The 19,770-nt window shown below is 44.8% G+C and overlaps 1 protein-coding gene across 1 annotated transcript; it reads left to right on the top strand.

Moving 5' to 3' along the window:
* The first annotated feature begins 11,475 nt into the window (after nucleotides 1-11,475).
* LOC136635968 (class E basic helix-loop-helix protein 40-like) lies at nucleotides 11,476-19,310 on the top strand. Its single transcript, XM_066611023.1, has 5 exons — nucleotides 11,476-11,875; nucleotides 12,240-12,309; nucleotides 12,781-12,888; nucleotides 14,326-14,449; nucleotides 15,730-19,310. The coding sequence occupies exons 1-5, from the start codon at nucleotides 11,799-11,801 to the stop codon at nucleotides 16,581-16,583; spliced, it is 1,233 nt and encodes a 410-aa protein (XP_066467120.1). The 5' UTR covers nucleotides 11,476-11,798; the 3' UTR covers nucleotides 16,584-19,310.
* The last annotated feature ends 460 nt before the right edge of the window (nucleotides 19,311-19,770 follow it).

Below are 19,770 nucleotides of genomic sequence, written 5' to 3' on the forward strand. Positions count from 1 at the left end.
AAACTTTTATCCTTGCAACACTTCTAGGAGTTAGGGTAGGCTGAAAGTCAATGACTGGCCCAAGGTCACCCAGCAAGCCTTTGAACCTGGATCTCCCCAGTCCAGCATACTAGCCATTACAAGATACTGTGTCTCAATGAAATGATTAACAGTAACTATAATACATTTGTCTCCCATACTCTCTGATGCTTCAAGAGAGCACTGTAAACAGAAATTGTTTCCTTATGTACTGCATCTGTATCATTAATTCCATCTGGGCCGACTGAATTCACTAGGTGTGTCTTTTGAAGGGGTCGGGAATCCGTGGTCCCATCCAGGGCTACTAGTTGCTACATGTGGATAGAGTTGGGTTCCTGTTCTTGCCTCATTCATTTTGTAGATTGCAACAACAATGATGTTTGCATTATTTCAGGGGGGGGGGGGGCAAAATTGACACTTTTGTCATTCTGATCCTGGAGTTTTGGTTCTCTCAGGATGACCTGAGTTAAACATACACCGCTATTATAGATTCTTGCAAAGTCACAGTTTCTCCTGTTTGGTTTGGTTTGGTTTCCCATGTGCAACAAGGAAAACAATAGCAGAACATTACAGGACAGTTCTGAAAAAAATATGAACATAATAAGGTTTGTTAAGACCTGTGGAACTCAAAAACAAACAAACCCAAACTGATAGATACACCATGATAAGCAACAACCATTCGCAAACATTCCACCATGTACATTAATCCAAGCTTTCAGATAAAAGTGTGTTGCGTTTATCCCAGAATAAAGCACTAATACACTTTAGTAAAATAAATAAATGCTCAATAAGTGTTTGCTTTTTTGACTTCAAGGAGCAAAAGTCAATTTTATCAAAGCTACAAAGAAGTGAGCTCTAAAATGAAATTCTATGCATCCCAAGTAAACAGAAATAGAAAACTTGACTATATGCAACGTCAGTCTGGGTTTCAGAGTTAGCCTACCTCTGAATGCCAGATGCAATGGAGTGGCAACACAATACAGGTATCTTGTTGTTTGTATGTTCCCTGAGGGATCTAGTGTGCCACTGAAATACAGGAAGCTGGACTAGATGGGCCCTTGGCTTGATCCAGCAGGGTTCTTCTTTTGTTCTTATGATAAGCAGTGTTGCATGAAGAAGCTGTCATACATACACCTATGACATACCCATACAGCTATGACAAGTTGTGGCAACCCAGCAACTGAATGCAGTTCTGAAACTTTTTGCTCAAAAATAGAATCAAAGACACGAAACAGAAATATTTATGAGTAAGCAATTTCAGGATTATACCCCATATTATTTTCACTTGTGTTTCTAATGACAGCTTAGATATTCAAAAGTGTGCACGTTAAAATAACAAGTTTATTTTTAACTGTGCATGCATCAAAGGAAATTCTGAGGATACTGTATCTTGAACATGAGTTGCCTTTTGCTAAAGGGCTGAATGAGCCCAGTCCAGAATAATGCTACAAAAGCGGTTACATACAAGCTATTTCTGTGCCCTTTCTAGCAGTACTCCTGTGCTAGAGAGAGTCTGTTTCAACAGGTTCCAGCAAGGGGCAGCAGTATCAGTGATCTGTACCCTAGAGCAGTGATTTTCAACCTTTTTTGTTTCATGGCACACCAACAAGGTACTAAAATTGTCAAGGCACACCATCAGTTTTTGGACAACTGACAAGGCACACCTTTCTGTTGGTGTGGGGCTCATACCCCCAATGATCCTATTAATAAATGACCCTCCACCAAACACCCGTGGCACATCTGGGAACCATTCGCGGCACACCAGTGTACCATGGCACAGTGGTTGAAAATGACTGCCCTAGAGGGACTGTCAGGGGGCGACCTCCCCTGGGGCCCCTGACTTACCTCTAGAGGGGAGCAGCCCCCAGTCACGGATCCCCCTTTCCATCCAGGATGGGTGGAGATTCTGCCCTGTCCTCTGCAGCGTTGGCCCCACCACCCAGGAAGAGGTAGGACTGGGCAAGCCTGTGCCTGGCTTGCCCGGCAGACAGGATGCGCACGCGGGTGACCCTTTGCTTGGGCCAGCAGGCAGGTGGGCCGTCACCCCTCCCGAACCAACTGTGGCAGAGGCATGTCTCCGCAGCAACAACCAGGCAGCTGGCTGCGGAGTATAGATTGCCGGACTGCCTGGCGAACTCAGGCGTCCCCGCCTGATGACATCAGTGGGCGACGAAGCTCGCCACTGGCCCTGGATACCTGAAGGGCCAGAACAGGGGGGCTGGCAGGGGGTGCAAGCCACTGGCGGAGGAGGGTACTTTGGGGGGAGGGAACCGGGAAACCCCTTTCCAGAACCCAAGCCTGGAGTCAGACACTGGCCTTTTAGACCTGCCAAGCCAGGAAGAGGAGGGGTTAGGAGGAACCCTGGGACTTCTTAAGGTCGGGCCAGCCCATGATGACAGTCTGGAGAGAGCAGGCTGCGGGGAGGTTGGAGGCCAAGAAGTCTGCCTCAAGCCTGAGTGGGGGAACAGGGTGCTGTCTACCCCCCCCCATGGTAGTCTGAGGCCAGCCTGACCAAGACCGCTGGACACTCTAGAGAGAGAGAGAGAGAGAGAGAAGCCAGACTGGCAGCTGGGCCTTTTGGCCCAGGGATCCTTGCGGAATACCCTATGCTCTAGCCCAGGGGTGCCCAAAGTTTTTAACAGGAGGGCCACATCATCTCTCTGACACTGTGTTGGGGGGAAAAAAGAATTAATTTACATTTAAAATTTGAATAAATTTACATACGTTTACATAAACGAATATATTAAAGATGAACTTATATGAATGAATGAAGGTCTTGCAATAGCTCAAGGTCTATAAAAGGCCTTGCACAAAGCAAGGCTGGCCTTTCCTTTGCTGCCGCTACTGCATCACAGATGTGAAACAACAAGCAGTGTAGGACGCCCTCATCCCACAGCTCACGAGAGAGGTCAAACAGTCGCCCTCATGATGAGAGCAGTTGCGTTGGGCCAGCGCAGGCTCCTCATTGGAAACTGGGGACTCCCTGAGGGCTGCACTGAGAGGCCTCGAGGGCCGCAAGTGGCCCCAGGGCCGGGGTTTGGGCACCCCTGCTCTAGCCCCACCAGGCATCAGGATCCCCACAGGGACATTTGAGGCAGTCCCAACAGCCCTCAGACATGGGACAGGGTGCTATAACAACAGGCTGGAGGCTGTTGTATCTTACAGTGGCATAGGAGGGCATGGGAAGGAACATTGCATCAGGGTTGGGTAGTTTCTGGACACCTGGACATGACTATGATCTGTAGAAGCTGAGGGCATCTGCCCAAGTTGGTGCATCATAGACTGGGTCCTGTGAATTGTATCCAAAGAAAATGAATCCTAATGTAGCACTGCTGAAATCACTGACAGTCCTAACCTGTGCTAGAACAGGTGGGCCAAGTGGCCTGCACTGTATCTAGCACTGGGTAGGTGGTGGCTATCATGCAACTCAGAGTAAGGGGATATTTATCCCCTTACCCTGAATAATGCCCCCCAGCCATCCCTAGGCACAAATCCAAACAGTCCAGTGTAGCACCAGGCTGTCTGGGAGGGGGGTTAGGATCTGACCCATGTTGCCCAGACTGGTCCCACCACACTTCCAGGCTTGGTCCTCCCACCGGTCTACCCTCCTCCACCTAAAACTGCCCCCATTCCTCCCTTCCCCGCCCACTCCAACCTCCCCCGCCCCGGCCTCCCTAGGTTGACTCTTACTTACCCCCACCAGGCCTGGATCTGGCACTGGGAGGCCAGTGCATGTCCTTGTGCCTGCCTCCTCAACTCCAGAGTAGTCATGAACATGCTATACAGCATGTTCACAACACGCCCAGGCCAACACAAGGGACTGCCGAGCACACAGTTAAGACTGCACTCTAAGACGAATTCCTTCTGATTAAATTAAGTGCCATTCGCCTCAATGGTAGAATCAATTTCTATTGGATACAGCCCTATGTTTTCTGCAACGCGCAGCTGAAGGCATTGCGCAAAGCTACTTTTCACACCATTGGTCCATCTAGCTCAGTACTGATACCCTGACTGGCAACACCTCCCTAAGGTCTTAAGTAAAGGGCTTTTCTGGCCATGAAGACTGACATCCTTTTAACTGAAGATGCCAGGGGTTGAGCCTGCAACCTTCCAATCATCAAGCACGTGCTCTATCGATTTAAAGACCCATTAACCACATTACACAGAGGAAACCTGAAACAGCTACTGAGTTAATCAATCTCAGCTCCTTGATGAGTGCACCCGCACACTGCATGTGCTTGTTGTTCAGACTTAATGTACATTGTTATATGCATATTAACATATCTTAGATGCACACCCGAAAATGTAACATGTAAAAAGGTCTTGTGTCTACAGCCACATATACAACACCATTTTATGAGAGAAAATTATAGCTGGTAAGATTTAAGAAACTGCCTCACCATATCCTAATTCAGCGGTTCACAAACTGTGGGTCTGGAACCCACCAGTGGGTTGTGACCCAATTTTTGGTGGGTTGTGAAACTGACAGGGCAGATGAGGCTATGTACATCAAGGGTTAAACAAGCTGCTACTTGGGGAGCAGGAGCACTGCTGCCCAAACACCTTTATAGCCACACCCCTTGGTATTTATAAACCAGTCAGGGCCTCTAAAAAGTTTGGGAACCACTGCTCTAATCATAGGATATGGCCACACTGAATCACACACAGAGAATCCTGAAAACATTGCTTTTCATTCCAAAAAAGTGTAAGTTTCTACTTCTGAGGAATACATTTAATAAAAACCACACGACAGGACCAATTTCTCATAAACCAGACTGGGGCTGAAGGAGGATAGTTGTTGGCTCCAACATTAGGAGCCAACATTCACATTTACTCCACTTTCTCATATAATCCATGACACTCAGCTCCTGTTGCCCTTGCCTTATACCATCATTGTCTCAAATTCCTCATTAATGAGTTTATGTGCTCCAGTCCTTAACAACAACAAAAAAAGTGAAATATAAGTTTCCAAATTACATAAATATACCCAGGCAAGATGTTGTAATCATACTATGCATGTTCATTAGGCAATAATATGCAAACAGGTCTAATTTGAATAAAGAAAACCCAAAGCTGGGTTTTCCAACTACACAATTGGAATTTTTTTGTAGAATTCTATCTTCCTCCTGTCCTTTAGCTAGGATTGGCAGTTCAAAGCTTGTTATCTTCATGAATTGTGTCACTCATGCCAAAATGGCCAAACAAGACCAATGTCACACAGTCCACATGGGGTGCTTTAATGCCTCTTTCTCACTATCGGCACATATGTAACAACATAAGAACAGCCCCACTGGATCAGGCCATAGGCCCATCTAGTCCAGCTTCCTGTATCTCACAGTGGCCCACCAAATGCCCCAGGGAGCACACCTGATAACAAGAGACCTGCATCCTGGTGCCCTCCCTTGCATCTGGTATTCTGACATAGCCCCTTTCTAAAATCAGGAGGTTGCACATACACATCATGGCTTGTAACCCATAATGGATTTTTCCTCCAGAAACTTGTCCAATCCCCTTTTAAAGGCGTCCAGGCCAGATGCCATCACCACATCCTGTGGCAAGGAGTTCCACAGACCAACCACACGCTGAGTAAAGAAATATTTTCTTTTGTCTGTTCTAACTCTCCCAACACTCAATTTTAGTGGATGTCCCCTGGTTCTGGTGTTATGTGAGAGTGTAAAGAGCATCTCTCTATCCACTCTGTCCATCCCCTGTATAATTTTGTATGTCTCAATCATGTCCCCCCTCAGGCGTCTTTTCTAGGCTGAAGAAGCCCAAATGCCGTAGCCTTTCCTCATAAGGAAGGTGCCCCAGCCCTGTAATCATCTTAGTCGCTCTCTTTTGCACCTTTTCCATTTCCACTATGTCTTTTTTGAGATGCAGCGACCAGAACTGGACACCATACTCCAGGTGCGGCCTTACCATCGATTTGTACAACAGCATGTGAAACACAGAAATACCACTTCAGATATACCACTTCAAATATTTCAGATACCACTTCAGATACAAGGTTTTTAAAGCAATTGGTGGCCATATAGGAAAGAGGAGCTACAGCTGTACTGTGACTTTTCTGCTTTCTGTGTGACATGTCACCTGTCAAGAGAAGTGAAGCGTATGCTACCAAACAATTTCTAACCAGGAGGGAAGTAGCAAGTACACTTTGCTTCTGAACCAAACACATGTTTAGTTTCAAATGTCTCTAAGGGAAGTAGCAGTATGTTCATAAATATCTTTAAACTACAGAGGCTGAATCAATCAGAGGCCTAGTGCGAACCCTATAGCAACAGGGGTCTGAATACCAACTGCAAGGGAACAGTGCAGGAAGGCAGGGCCTCTGAGGGCCTCCGAGAGGAATTTTATCAGGGGGTACAAAATTTCTTTGGGGCCCCTTTTGGGGTCCAAAGTTTCTTTTGAACCTTTTCCCTTCTCTATTGGATCGTAATGTCTATGAACATTGGATCATTTCTATGAATTACGATATATAAAACTATGTAGGTTTATACAAAATGTGAATGCTAGTCTTCACACAATATATGCAAACATTTTCTGAGATCCCAGGAAATTTCCGGTTTCCCTCCGGGCCCAGGTACAATGTATCCCATGCACCCCCCCTTTCACGGTCCCTGGTGAGATCAGAAAATGTAAGATCCCAGGAAATTTTCGGGGCCCCTCCTTTGGCTCCTGGGCTCCCTTTTTGACCCTGGTCCCAGGTACACTGTTGGAAACAGGATGCTGGACTAGATGGGCCTTTGATCTGATCAAAGACCAAAGGGCTCTTATATACTTATCCAGAAAGCCAGTGGTAAACTATGAATGCCTATGTTCCATGTCATGCTTAACAGATGTTTAAAGCATGAAAAGTGTGACCCACCAGCCATGCAGCCTGTGGTCATTGCAAGATGTTTTCTACACAAGTATGTCTGAGATAAATACTGCTTGAGCAGCAATTGTACGAGTACTACTCATATTTCAAGCCGTTTCCCTCACTGGTTTAGCCCTCATTCTTTGACCTTTGAAATTAGTCCACTTCAGCTGATGCATCCCCAGCACTGTATTTGCTGACCTCAGACTGCCAGCCAGATTGACCCTGTTCAGGAGATAGGAAAATCTTTGAGAAATTCTCCGTGTTAAAGTTCTGTTATCTTATCTGGTAAACATACCTTCCATTTACTGACCAGTCCTCACCTTGTTTAACACAGTTGCAAAAAATGCCCCAGTTCATGAAAGTCAAAATGATTTGATGGTTCAAATGATCATACACATTCACAGGCTGTGGCCACACTTCTGTTCCCTTTCTAAGAGAGGCTAAATCCCCAGACACTAGGAGACAGTACCGTTTCTGCCTGAATGACTGCGAACTGCGTCCCTTTACAGAATTCCCAAGATAATTCAGGACTGCCAAGTTTCCTACTCTAAGCAGAGCTTCTGTTTGAGAATCACAGATTCTAGTTTCATAGATTGAGCATGTGAAACTAGGCATGCCACTGAGGGAAAGGAAAGGGAAAAGAAGGAATTCCTGTCTCTGAAAGAGAGACAGATTCCTTGGGATGAGAGAGAAAGAGAGAGAGAATGAAAAGATTTTGGATGACAAGAGAGATTGTGTGTGTGCTCGCCACCCTGCCCCTTTCCCCTCTGGGATTTCCTTGGGGACCTTAGTAGTAACAAAGATCTACATGGTTCCCTAGCTTCTCTTCTCCTGACTCACATCACAAGAGCTCAATCAGCCAGTGACATTGCAGGCCTATTGCACTGCTGGAATACACCAGGAGGCTGTATCTTTAGCCTTAGAAGTAACTCCGACTTAAGAGCATTGACTTCAATGGATGTAGGTTGCTGCAACCACCAGACTCTTGAGGAGCTGCCATTTGCTGGGGATATAGTGAGCTCTCCTTGCAGATGAAGTTGGTATATCCAATTGCTCCACCAAACTAATGCCCAGCAAGCCAAGGAACTGGCTTTAAATTTTATCACAGCTCATCATGTGTTCTAATGGCAGAGCTACCAGGGCCCAGATGGTGTGATTTGGCACACAAGCCCAAAGTTCCATACAGGACTGGCTTTAAGCCAATTGGACCCCACACTTAAGGGTCCCGCCGCATTAGTGTAAAAATAAAATATTTTTTCCAAAATTATTTCAGTCACTAAAACAAGGGATTTTATAACCATTTACTTTTCAAAGTTAATCTACACATTTGTTTGTTTACTTGTAGGCTTACATGTATGCAATTTGATACTGAAATGTGCTTTGACCCATTAATTCACATGCACTTTTTAAGTGCACGTGTTGATTGCTTTCCATTCACCTATAAAGAAATATATAATAAAGTCTATAATAAATTTTATTTATAGCTCAAAGATTCTACAAGTTAGCTGTGAACCTGGAGCCCCACAAAAACAAAAAAAAGTTTCCAATTTGGTCCCACAGCTCCTAAGGCCAGCCCTGGTTCCATACACTCCACTGCACACAATCCAAAAGTGCAATGCCTATAGTACAGTGGATTAAGCTCAGGGCTGGAGGTTATGAAGCTCCCAGCTACTAGATCAAGGGAAAAATATAAACATTTTTTACAAGAACCAAACACATCAAGAACAGATGCAGCCCGCCCTGCTTCTGCTCACGCTGGAATGCTTGCCAATATCTCAGCAAGCCTGTTTCACTGGGTGGTTTTTTTTTTTTCCACAGTGGATCCAGAATCCTCCTGTCCCAGTCATTTCCTTGGCTGGCTGCTTATGGAAGTTTTCTAGGAAAAGTGTGCCAAAGTAGAGCTCTTCAGTATGGTGATTTATGACATTGTCTCCACCCAGAATTACTCCATTTGGTATGATTAATAAGTTAAACATATATCACAGTCAGGTGCAGCCTGCCTGATCTGTCTCCACTGCACCTGAACTTGGATTGCTGCTCACATAGCTTGCACTAATATTCAGTTACTTCACACCAATAGGAGTTAATTCATACAAACAACACCCCATTGAGAGAACTACATTTTAATTTCACCTCCATTCTACAGATAGGGGAATCCCATGGAACTTTTATACTAGTATCTGACTTTCTGGAACTGCTGCTACAAGCTATTCTTATTGCCATAATCAATCATTTTCATGCATTTGTACAATTCACTCATTGCACAGTGAATATTAACTCTTAACCTGCTTGTTCTCACAACACTCCTGAGAGGCAGATCATTATGAGCTGCAGGTTTAAAGTGGGTAAATGAATTTGATGGATGAATCTGCACAGCCTGATATTGGACTCAGAGGTTAGGTTCCATTGCGCTCAAAGGGAATTACTCACATGTTAACGTGTGCGCAGGGTTACACTTCCCTAGATGTGTTCTGTTGTTGAATGCAGTGGTTTCTCTCGTTGCTTACTATTTTGCCAGTTCTTAGCTGTTTTAAGCCATTTCTGCCCAATGTTGCATATACGCAACAGGGATCAAATGTGTACATCTGTGGGCCAGGCAAAAATGTTAATGGTGAACATTTTTATTGTAAACTGCCTTAGGAACCACTGTGGCTAAAAGGTGGTCTATAATTACACAAGGGCTGAAATTCTATACACACTTACCTAGGAGTAAAGCCCACGAAACACTGTGTACTTCATTTCTAAGTAAATATGAATAGGATTTGACTGTCAGAGCTCAGTCCTGTATGTGTTTACCAAGAAGAATTATTATTTTTAAGAATATTTCTATGCTGCTTTTCAACAACAGTTCACAAAACAGTTCACTTAGCAAAAGACATGAGAAAAGTGTTCAGTTCCAAAAGGGCTCACAGTCTTGAGAAAAGTGAGATCCCAGCAGCCACGCAGGCAAATGTTAAAGGATGTGCCCCACAGTTCAGTGGGACTGACCTCCCAGTCAATGCGTTTCAGGCTGCAGCTTTGGGACCAAATTACAGAGAAGATGCAGTCAGTCATTAATTGATGGATTTAACACCGGAAGAGTCTGTGTGTGTGTGTGGAGGTGCCTAATCCAATTTGAGACTGCAGTGTGGAGGCGAGTCAACGCTTTTCTCAGTGCTGTCTGCGGCGCCCTCACCCCGCAGCTCTCTGCAGCAATAGCCAGGGAGGGGGTGGCTATTAAGGGTTCAGCTTCCATGCCAGTGGCAAAGCTGGCACTGAACCTTCGCTCACGACACTGCTCCAGAATGTTTCTTAAGTGCTGAAAGTTTCATCTTGCAGCAGCCCTAAGGGGGGGGAACGGGACTCAGGACTCGGTGAAGGCTCCGTTTTAAGGCTGCAATCCTATCCACAGTTACCTGGGAGAAAGCGCCACTGACTATAATGGGACTTACATCTGAGTAGACATGCATGGGATTGAGCACTAAAGCTGCAATCCTATCCACACTTACCTGGGAGTAAGCTCCATTGACTATAATAGAACCTACATCTGAGTAGACATGCCTAGGATTGGGCTCTAAGGCTGTAATCCTATCCACACCTACCTGGGAGTAAGCGCCACTGACCATAATGGGACTTATATCTGAGTAGACATGCATAGGACTGGGCTCCAAAGCTGCAGTCCTATCAACACTTACCTGGGAGTAAGCTCCATTGACTGAAATGGGGCTTACTTCTAAGTAGACCCGCATAGGATTGGGCTTTAAGATAGGTTTTCTAGTTCGGTTTCAAGCCCAAGCCTATACCTGTCTACTCAGAAGTAAGTCCCATTTCAGTTAATGGTGCTTACTCCCAGGAAAACGTGCCTGGGATGACAGCCTTAGCCGTGCAGTAACTCCCAACTACTTCGTGTTCAAAATGCCTTCCAGCATGGATGAAGAGCCCAATCCTGTGCACGTCTACTCAGCAGACAGTCCCATTATAGTCAGTGGCGCTTACTCCCAGGAAAGTGTGGATAGGATCGTAGCCAAAGTTCTCTTCCCTCCCTCAGAACCGCATCACAGACGCCTGAGCCCAATCTTGTGCACGTCTACTCAGCAGTCAGTCCCATTATAGTCAGTGGGGCTTCCTCCCAGGAAAGTGTGGATGGGATTGTAGCCCGAGAGCCCAATCCTATGCATGTCTACTCAGAAGTAAGTCCCATTACAGTCAATAGGGTTCACTCCCAGTCCCAGGTAAGTGTGGCTAGGCTCGTACCCAGTGCTCAGGGAGGGGCTGGGCTGAGCAGCATTCGCAGGCTGGCTTGCGAGCACCAGCAGCAGTGCCCAGCCAGGGACTCCTCTGGCCGTCCCCGCCTGCGATGCACACCGCCCTGGCTGCGCGCCCCGATGGGGCGGCGGCGGCAGGAGAGGAGCAGGCTCGCCACCCTCCACGTTCCGGCGGCTGCCTGTGTGGCCAGCGGGGGGGCTGCTGGAGCGTTGTCCAACACGTGAGGCTCATGTGATGGGGAGGCAGGCAGGCAGGCCCGCCCCTCCCTGCCTGCCTGCCTGCCTCCCTCCCTCCCTCCCTCCGGTGGCGGCAGCAGCCAGACGTGCCTGGAGTCACAGGGTTGAGCACGTAGCTGCAGTCCACCCACTCGGTCACATTTAACCCAGCCTGCAGCCTTGCACTTACTCCTCAGCTCGCCTGCTCCGGCTCGCCGCCCCTTGACAGCCGGCGAGGGCATGAGTGGCAGCCGCAGCCTCTGGTGAGCCGCGCCTGCCCTGCTCCTCGCGAGACCCGCTCCCTTCCTGCCAGGGACGCTGCCCAGCTGCTGAAGGGCCATCCAGCCCGTCTCTCTCTCTCGGGCTTCAGTGGGAGGAAGAGGGGGCGCCTTCTCCCCACCCAGCTTGACCCCCCTTCCAGGAGGGTCTGGAAAAGAAGCCCGGAAAGTCCAGCTTAAATGGAGAGGATCCCCAGTGCCCAGCCGCCTCCCTGTCTGGGCAAGCTGCCTGCGCTGGAGCCCAACGAAATGCCCGGGTAAGGCAAGCACGCAGGGTCGACCAACAGCCCAATCCTCTGCATGCCCCTGTCTGTTGGCATCCTTCGGTCTGGGGAGACTGTGGTATCGCGCTCTGAATGGAGCAGAGTGTCCTCTCCAGTGCGCAAAGCCAGCAGTAAGTGCCATTGTGTTCAATGGCACTTACTCCTAGGAAAGTGTGCATAGGATTGTAGCCTAAGTTTCTTTTGGGGGGTGGGGGTATTCCAGCCCCCTGTGAACAGCAGTCTCTGTTGAGAGACCATCTTTTATTTTACTTTCTTTTTAAGCTGGGGAGAAATGTTATCTTATTAATTAATATGATAGATTAATAATCAATGGCTTTTTTGCTTTGCTAATCCACAGGTTAGATTTTGCTCATATGTACCAAGTTTACAAGCCCAGAAGAGGATTGAAAAGAGGCGATGACAGTAAGGTAAATCAAAGCGTTCTTGATTTTTTTAGAAATTTCTTTGCCTCCTTACTCCTTTACTAACTGTTTAATTAGTAAACAGTTACTAATTTGTGTCCATTTAAGATAGTTTCATGCACATTTGGGATTCTAATACTGAATAGTAATTTTGGTATATGTCACACACATGTTAGGAAGGAGCTTTGAATTTATTTAGAGGTCTTCCAGTGTGCCATTTCTAATAATGTGTTTTTGAGGTGGGTGGATGGGAAACTATTACAACACTTTTATTCTGCTTTTTTTGGTTTTGATAACTTATTCCCTAGTAGGTAGGTGAACTTTATATCTGTAGCCCAAATACATTGACAATATTAATTAAGTAGTTGTTGCACAAAGTATCTGGGTATGGTCAAGATGCATAACTCCTCTGAGATGACATTTGGCCCTAAAGTATTTTGGAGGATTTTGCTAATTTTTTCCCCATTTGATTTCCAGGAGACCTATAAGTTGCCTCACAGGCTTATAGAGAAGAAAAGACGTGATAGGATTAATGAATGCATTGCGCAGCTTAAAGATCTTTTACCAGAACATCTCAAACTTACAGTAAGTGAAAATCTGGCTGCTGCCCAAAATCTTCTTCCCTGTGAAGAGTGTTTTGGGTTTAATGGATTTATGTGCAGGTCAAGGTGCCATCTAGAGGGTTTATAGGAGTACTGCAGTGGACAGAGCTGCTTTTGGGGTACTTGCCCCTTTGAACCTCCTGTTGGTCTTTGAGTTTTTGTTGCCAAGCTGATTATTTCTTAACAACCTGTGTGCATGAATTGGACCTGATAATTCATTAAGGCTGGAATACTAAGCATCTTTACCTGGGAAAAAGCCCCATTGAACTCAATTGCACTCAACTTCTGAGTAGACATGCATGGGATTGTGCTGTACACTTACTGGGGGAAGCTTAAATTGATTTTGCACTTGAATTGATAGGTATTAATTAGGATTTTGTGGTCCCTATTGCTGTTGCTTCAGGTCCCACTTTGAGTTCTGATTTGTGAACTGTGAAAGCCACAGTTTTTAGACCATGACTCCTTGCAACCTGTTGTACGTGATTAAATTTCTTAATGTCTTATACCGGGGTCTCCAAACCCAGGCTCAGGGGCCAAATGCGGCCTGAGGAGAGCTTCTGTCCAGCCTGTGGCCAGCCTCTGATCCTCTGAGAGCCTCTGGCCTAGTTGACCAAACACAACCAGAGTTGTGCTTGTGGTGTGGGGAAATGGGAGTCCATTTAAGTGTGTGTGCTTTATTTCTTGGGCTGTGTTGGTGCTTGGAGAAATCCTGGACATTTGAGCCCATTCATTCATTCATTTCAGTCATTCATCTAAGTTCCATCTCTAATGTATTTATTTAAATTTTATATATATTTTTTTTCTGGCCCTCGACACCGTCCCAGATATTTGATGTGGCCCTTTGGCTGAAAAGTTTAGAGGCCCCTGTCTTATACCATTGGTGTATATATGGTGATTTGTTTTCAAAATGTGTGAGATAGAGAGTCTAAAGTATTTGGGTTTCATTTGAGAAATATTTTTGCTTCAATTCTTAAGTCTTTGCTTTTTTGTCACTATTTAGAAAACCTTCTATTGGAATCCCATGTTCAGCACAGCCAGACACAAAAAACACGTCCCTTTGCTCATTCCGTTTCCCTGTTTTGTTTCTTTTCCCCAAAATATCTGTAAGTTAGCCTTCAGTGCCACCTGCCTTTATATACACTTTTTAAACCCTTGCCTAATATATGCAGCCGCCTTGGGTGCTCCTACTGTGTGGGAGAAAAGCAGGGCACAAACTGTTTAAATATATGCATTTAAATAGCTCTTGATCAAGATAAAAACAACAGGTTTCACTGGATGAGTAGTATGTCATTTTCAACCCTGTTTCATGCTCATCTCACCCCCCAATAGTTTATGCAGCTATCAAACCAGGTCCCTTGATTTAAGACAAACACAACCTCTTGTGGTGTTAACACTAACTTTATTTTTTTCTTCCCTTCAGACATTAGGACATTTGGAAAAGGCAGTTGTTCTTGAACTTACTTTGAAACATGTGAAGGCACTAACCAGTCTCATTGAGCAGCAGCAGCAGCAAATCATTGCCCTGCAGAAAGGTTTACATGCTGGTGAGTATTCTACTCCTGCTGCTCTCCTAAAAGAAAGCCTTGGTGATTGTAGTGACCTTACTTTCGGCACATGTATTTTAAATTATTGCTTTCTGATGGTGTGTACTGGACTAGTCCTTTGGGTTTCCATGGAACTACACTAGGGTAAGAGTTTCTTCCTCACCCTAGTTATGTAGGAAGAAAGCACATAAAACTTGGTCCTTGCCCTCTCATCTAAGCCCTTGGTCCTTTTCATTTAAAACAGGCTCTTTATTTGAAATTTGATCAGCTTTTAAAATGCTGGGCTGCCAAGCTTCTGTACTGCCTTCGGGTCAAGAGGTCTTTTGGCAGAGGCACCTTTTCCCAACATGGTGTTTCAGCACCGTAGAAGCCTGGAATAGCCTCATCACCTCTTAACTATCAAGAAACTCCCCTCTCCTTCAACGTCCCGCATAGAGCCTGCTCCTCCAGATCTGTTGCCTATTCTGGGTCTTCTGCTACCATTTAACTCTTCGCTACCCAACTTTTGCAACTTTTTTGCCAGGCCAATCCTTCTCTTCTTACCATTGCCCTGACTCTTGAGGTTAGAATATAATCTCTTTTCTGCAAAGAGATTCCATGTGACTCGTGACCCAGGCTGTGGTTGTAACATGTAGAATGGTATGGAGATTCCCCATGTGATGGGGCACATCCAAACCTTAGTCCACTATTTATAGTTAAGGTAACTTGGGCTGCAAACCTAAATACGTTCACTAGGGACTATGTTCTACTGAATTCTACATTGTGTCCATAAATATGCTTAGGATTCACTGTTCGTTCCCCTGAAGTCTAAAGTGGTTTGAGGATTGTTGTCCTAAACACACTTAAGTTGTCACTTTTCACTGAAGCCAAGTCACACGACTGAACCCTAAAATCGAGTCTTGGCAATGATGCAATAATGAATTTAGTATGTAACACCTTTGTAGTTTCATTGCATGTCCACCTATCCCTCTGAATGCTTGGGTGATTAGAAACAAGTTTTCTTTTACTTTTGTTTGTTAGCTTTAAAGGTTCCTATTAGATAGATATGGAATTCCAGTATAATGGAAATTTCCCGTTGACTTTAGGGAAGCCTGAATAACTTGAATTTCACATCTAGTGATTCACTATTTACCCAAATTGAGGTTTTTTTCTTCAGTGTTGGACCACTACCAGTGATTTTACGAAGTCTTGAGTCATGTGGCTATAACTGCTGGTTAATCTGTACTTAAAGTTTCTGCCTGTGTTAAGTTCCTAACAACCTTCTCTTGATGTTTTCTCAGATGAACTGCCCCCAAGGAGCCTTGATTCTAGCCAGGAGATGTTTCGGTCTGGTTTCCAGATGTGTGCCAAAGAAGTGCTGCAGTACGTGGCAAAACACGAGAACAGCAAGGAACTGAAATCTTCCCAGCTCATCAGCCACCTACACAGAATGGCCTCCGAGATTTTTCAGAGTGGAGCCAGCAGGAAACCTGGAGATGCAGCCCCTAAACTTGTGGACTTGAAGGAAAAGTCGGGCTCTTTTCCCAAAGCCTCTGAGGCACATGGGAAAAACTGTGTGCCTGTGATTCAAAGAACTTTTGCCCACTCCAGTGGAGAGCAGAGTGGTAGCGACACAGACACGGACAGTGGTTATGGGGGAGAACTGGAAAAAAGTGACTCTAAATCTGACCCACAGTATTTTAAAAAGGACACTGAACTCAAATACACTGTTCAAGACAGAATCAGTTCTATCAAACAAGAGAATGAGGACCCGCCAGCCAAAAGGACCAGGATGGAAATATCTGAGGATGAAGGGCCTTTTAACAATGATGCTCTTGGCTCTTCGAGCAGTTTTTTGGGCCCTCACCAGCCTCCCCTGTGCCTGCCTTTCTATTTGATTCCACCGTCGGCAACCGCCTACCTGCCTATGCTGGAGAAATGTTGGTATCCGGCCTCTGTGCCTGTCTTATATCCAAGCCTCCCAGCTTCCACTGCAGCACTTTCAGGGTTAATGAACCCAGATAAAATTTCTCCTCCATTGCTGATGCCTCAGCGACTCCCTTCTCCAGTACCTTCCCATTCTCCCATGGACTCTACTGCTCTCCTTCAAGCTTTGAGGCAGATGTCTCCTTTGAATTTGGAAACCAAAGAGTAAATGCTGTATGACTTTTCTCTGGAATCTTCTTTTGATTGAATTTGAGATTGTTTCAGGATAGTGTTTTTTCTAAACCAGCTGAACTGAGGAGTGGTGGGGGCCAGTAGTCACTAGGGTTTGGGTAACTTGGTGGTGGAGGCCAGCACATTACTCCCATGATGGACCTCCTCCCATGCAGTGGGCGAGACAATGCCCTGGGTGGTGGGTGTGGTGATGTACCCCCACTGGTTTTATTTTTGGCTATAATTTTTGATAGAGATATTTCAACACGGTTTCATTGCGTTCTGCATGAACTTACTCATCTAATGATGTATAACATGATGGTATTATTCAAAGATACCAAGATTTTAAAAATTTTGACCAGTAATGGTGTCACCCCCCCATGCACGTCACCCAGTGTAGCCTGCACCCCCCTAGTGACGCCACTGGTGGGGGAGAACATTGGTCATTTATGGGTAGGGAAGGTAAGAGTTCTCCTTTGCTTTGATTGCCATAAAATTGAGAGAAGGCCTAGTAAGTTATACAGAGGGAAGGTTGTTTTAAAAAATTTTTTATAAAGTTTTTGATGCGCTTTTGACTTTCTATTGCCTCCAGAGCAGCACCCGACGTACACACAATCCTAGGCATGTCTACTCAGAAGTAAGTCTCATTGAATTCAGTAGGGCTTATTCCCAGGAAAATGCATAGGATTGCAGCCCAATTTGGCTGAGATTATATTCTGAAGCTGTGAAAAAAATGAAAACAATAGGTTGATTTAGGGTTTGTGAATACAAAAATGTGATACTTCTCATGAGGTTTTTTCAAAGGAAGGGCCTAGAACTGGGACAGGCTTTCACCTCTTTTGCTGCCAATAGTCAAGATCTCCAACTTATTATGCATGTGTGCCTGCGGTGCACATGTGTGTACGCACATACACAGACAATGAACCATTGATGTTAAATTGCTAGTAGTCACTGGCTGATAGAGCACAGTAAGATTCAGGGAAATTTTGAGGCTGGTTTCTCATCAAATTTCTGATGAATATATAATATATATTTTCCTTTTAGATGCTACCTGGAAGTTTTCTTTTTTAAAATCAATTTAAAAAATGAATGAATGAGCTTAAAGTGCCACTCTATGTAAGTTGAGCTGCTAGAGATAGTTGGAGAGGAGGGGGAAATGTCCTGTAGATTCCTGTTTCTCACACTAGAAGTTGCATCTTCCAGTTTCTGGACAGGAATTTCTGGGACTCATCTATGGGAAAGAGAACAGATTAGCTGACAGTTCAGCTCTGGCTACCAGAAAATGGTTTTAGACTGGTACGTTTATGAGAAAATGGTCTGCCATCAACTGCTATTCTGTGGATCCAGTTCTATTTGCAAGAATGCCAACCAAGTTATGTTCTCTTGATGTCAATTCTATATTGCAGTGTTCGAAGAAAACCAAAGCTGGCTGTTATGTAAGGGAGTTTTGTGTCCATAGTTTGGTGTGTAACTTTCTTCCAAACACCAGTAAAAACTGTTGTCCATTTAGACAGCGTAATGAACAATGTAAGAAATGTGACAGTGGTCGACTCGGCCTTTCCCAGGTAGCTCTCACATTGCCAGCGTTAGCTGTACAAGTGTCTGGAGGGCCAACGAAGAGCGGTCCCTAATCCACTGCCTCTGCTTTTCTCCTGGTGCTCAGGAGACAGGGCATTGCAGAAGGAGCAAAAAGTCAAAATAACACTCCTCATTTTATTCCTTGTTTGAACTAAAGCTCATTTTTAATCATTCAAAGCAATGGAACTTGGAAGCAGGAAGTAGATTTCCTATTCATAAAGAGGCTTCTTTGTACTGCCTCCTGGTTAGGCTGATCCCTGAAAGTGGATTAAGGATCACGGGAAATGTGAGCCGTATGCTCTCAGTGAAAGAAAGGCAGATCTCTTGCCCAGGTGGTGATGGCAGAGCTGGCCACAGGCATGCTGTTCTGGCATTTCATTTCCCTGCAAATGAGTACTACAGCCCCCTGTTGTCTCTTTTTGGTTCACATCAACTGATCAGGACCAGCATGAGCTGTGCAGTTTGCACAGCTGTAGTCAATGCTGGCATGTCATTGGAAAAGAGGTGCCCACTTTTCCCTGGGGTACCTCCTGTGCTCACAGTTGTGTATCACAGCACCAAAGAAGCATGAGAAGCCATGATCCTGATGAGCCTAAATATTTACCCCAGACAGAATATATTCTGTGCTGATGACAATACTCCCTCTGATTAGGCTATTTAATAATAATGTTGTATGGGGGTGTCATCGTAGTAGTTTTGAGAAATCCATAGAGCTCTGGCCCTATGAATTCTCCTTACACTATTGCACCAACTGCTAGAATGCACTATGCTTGATTGCAGATTGTGTTTGAGCATTTATTTTTATTGTTGATTTAAAAATAAATTGTACACAGTTGTTGCCTTTATTTGTAAAATCTGTTATAAATATAAATGTGTACATATAAATATATATTATATGGATATGTAAAATAAAATGTTTCAGAAGTCTATTTGTAAAACTACTTGAGTACAAAGAAAGTAGGAAATATGAATGTATTCCTGTTTTTCTTTTTAATGAGGGGAGTGTTTTGTTCTTCCTCTAGGGAGAGGTAGAGTGTTTATATTTTTGGAACCTCCTTGAAGGCGGAGATATTGTAAATATTTTTATCAGAGTAACTGTCAAGTAGTTGTTTAAAAAAATACTTAATAAAATTCTTTTCCTGTGGAACATGAGTACTGTCTCTTTGTAGTTGAAGAATCCATTTGGGACAATGATAAAAGATTTTCTGTATTTTTGTCAGCATGCAGGGGCTGATGCTACATGGCACCTGAGAGGTTCTCTACTCTAGAGTTAAAATTATGGTGGAATTCTGAGTGGAAGCTGACTTATCATTCAGTGGGATTAGAGGCCTGCTGAAATGGCAGCTGATTATATTAGGACCTCAGTGCCCTGGATTGAGACAAGGAAATTGCTCATCTTGTGCCAAGTTTAGGTTCCAACTCGAGCACAAGACATTGGTTTGCCTGTGTCAATACTGCTGTCAGTAAGTGACTTGTGCAGGACAAGGGTGACCCACTTGAGCATCATCCTGCAAGTCATTTATTGACTAAAAGTTGTTCCTTGCTCCTAAATGCTCTGGGAGAGAGGTGACATTGCAAGTAAAGCAGAAGAGAGTGACTTTGTCCCT

Source organism: Tiliqua scincoides, unplaced genomic scaffold (assembly GCF_035046505.1).
Source record: "Tiliqua scincoides isolate rTilSci1 unplaced genomic scaffold, rTilSci1.hap2 HAP2_SCAFFOLD_180, whole genome shotgun sequence".
Classification (NCBI taxonomy): domain Eukaryota; kingdom Metazoa; phylum Chordata; class Lepidosauria; order Squamata; family Scincidae; genus Tiliqua; species Tiliqua scincoides.

What these genes read in the sequence shown, in the direction of transcription:
- LOC136635968 (XM_066611023.1), top strand. Translation starts at nt 11,799, where the DNA reads ATGGAGAGGATCCCCAGTGCCCAGCCGCCTCCCTGTCTGGGCAAGCTG. An exon ending in GAGCCCAACGAAATGCCCGG is followed by an intron (nt 11,876 to 12,239) that starts GTAAGGCAAGCA and finishes GCTAATCCACAG; the next exon opens with GTTAGATTTTGCTCATATGT. An exon ending in GCAGAAAGGTTTACATGCTG is followed by an intron (nt 14,450 to 15,729) that starts GTGAGTATTCTA and finishes ATGTTTTCTCAG; the next exon opens with ATGAACTGCCCCCAAGGAGC.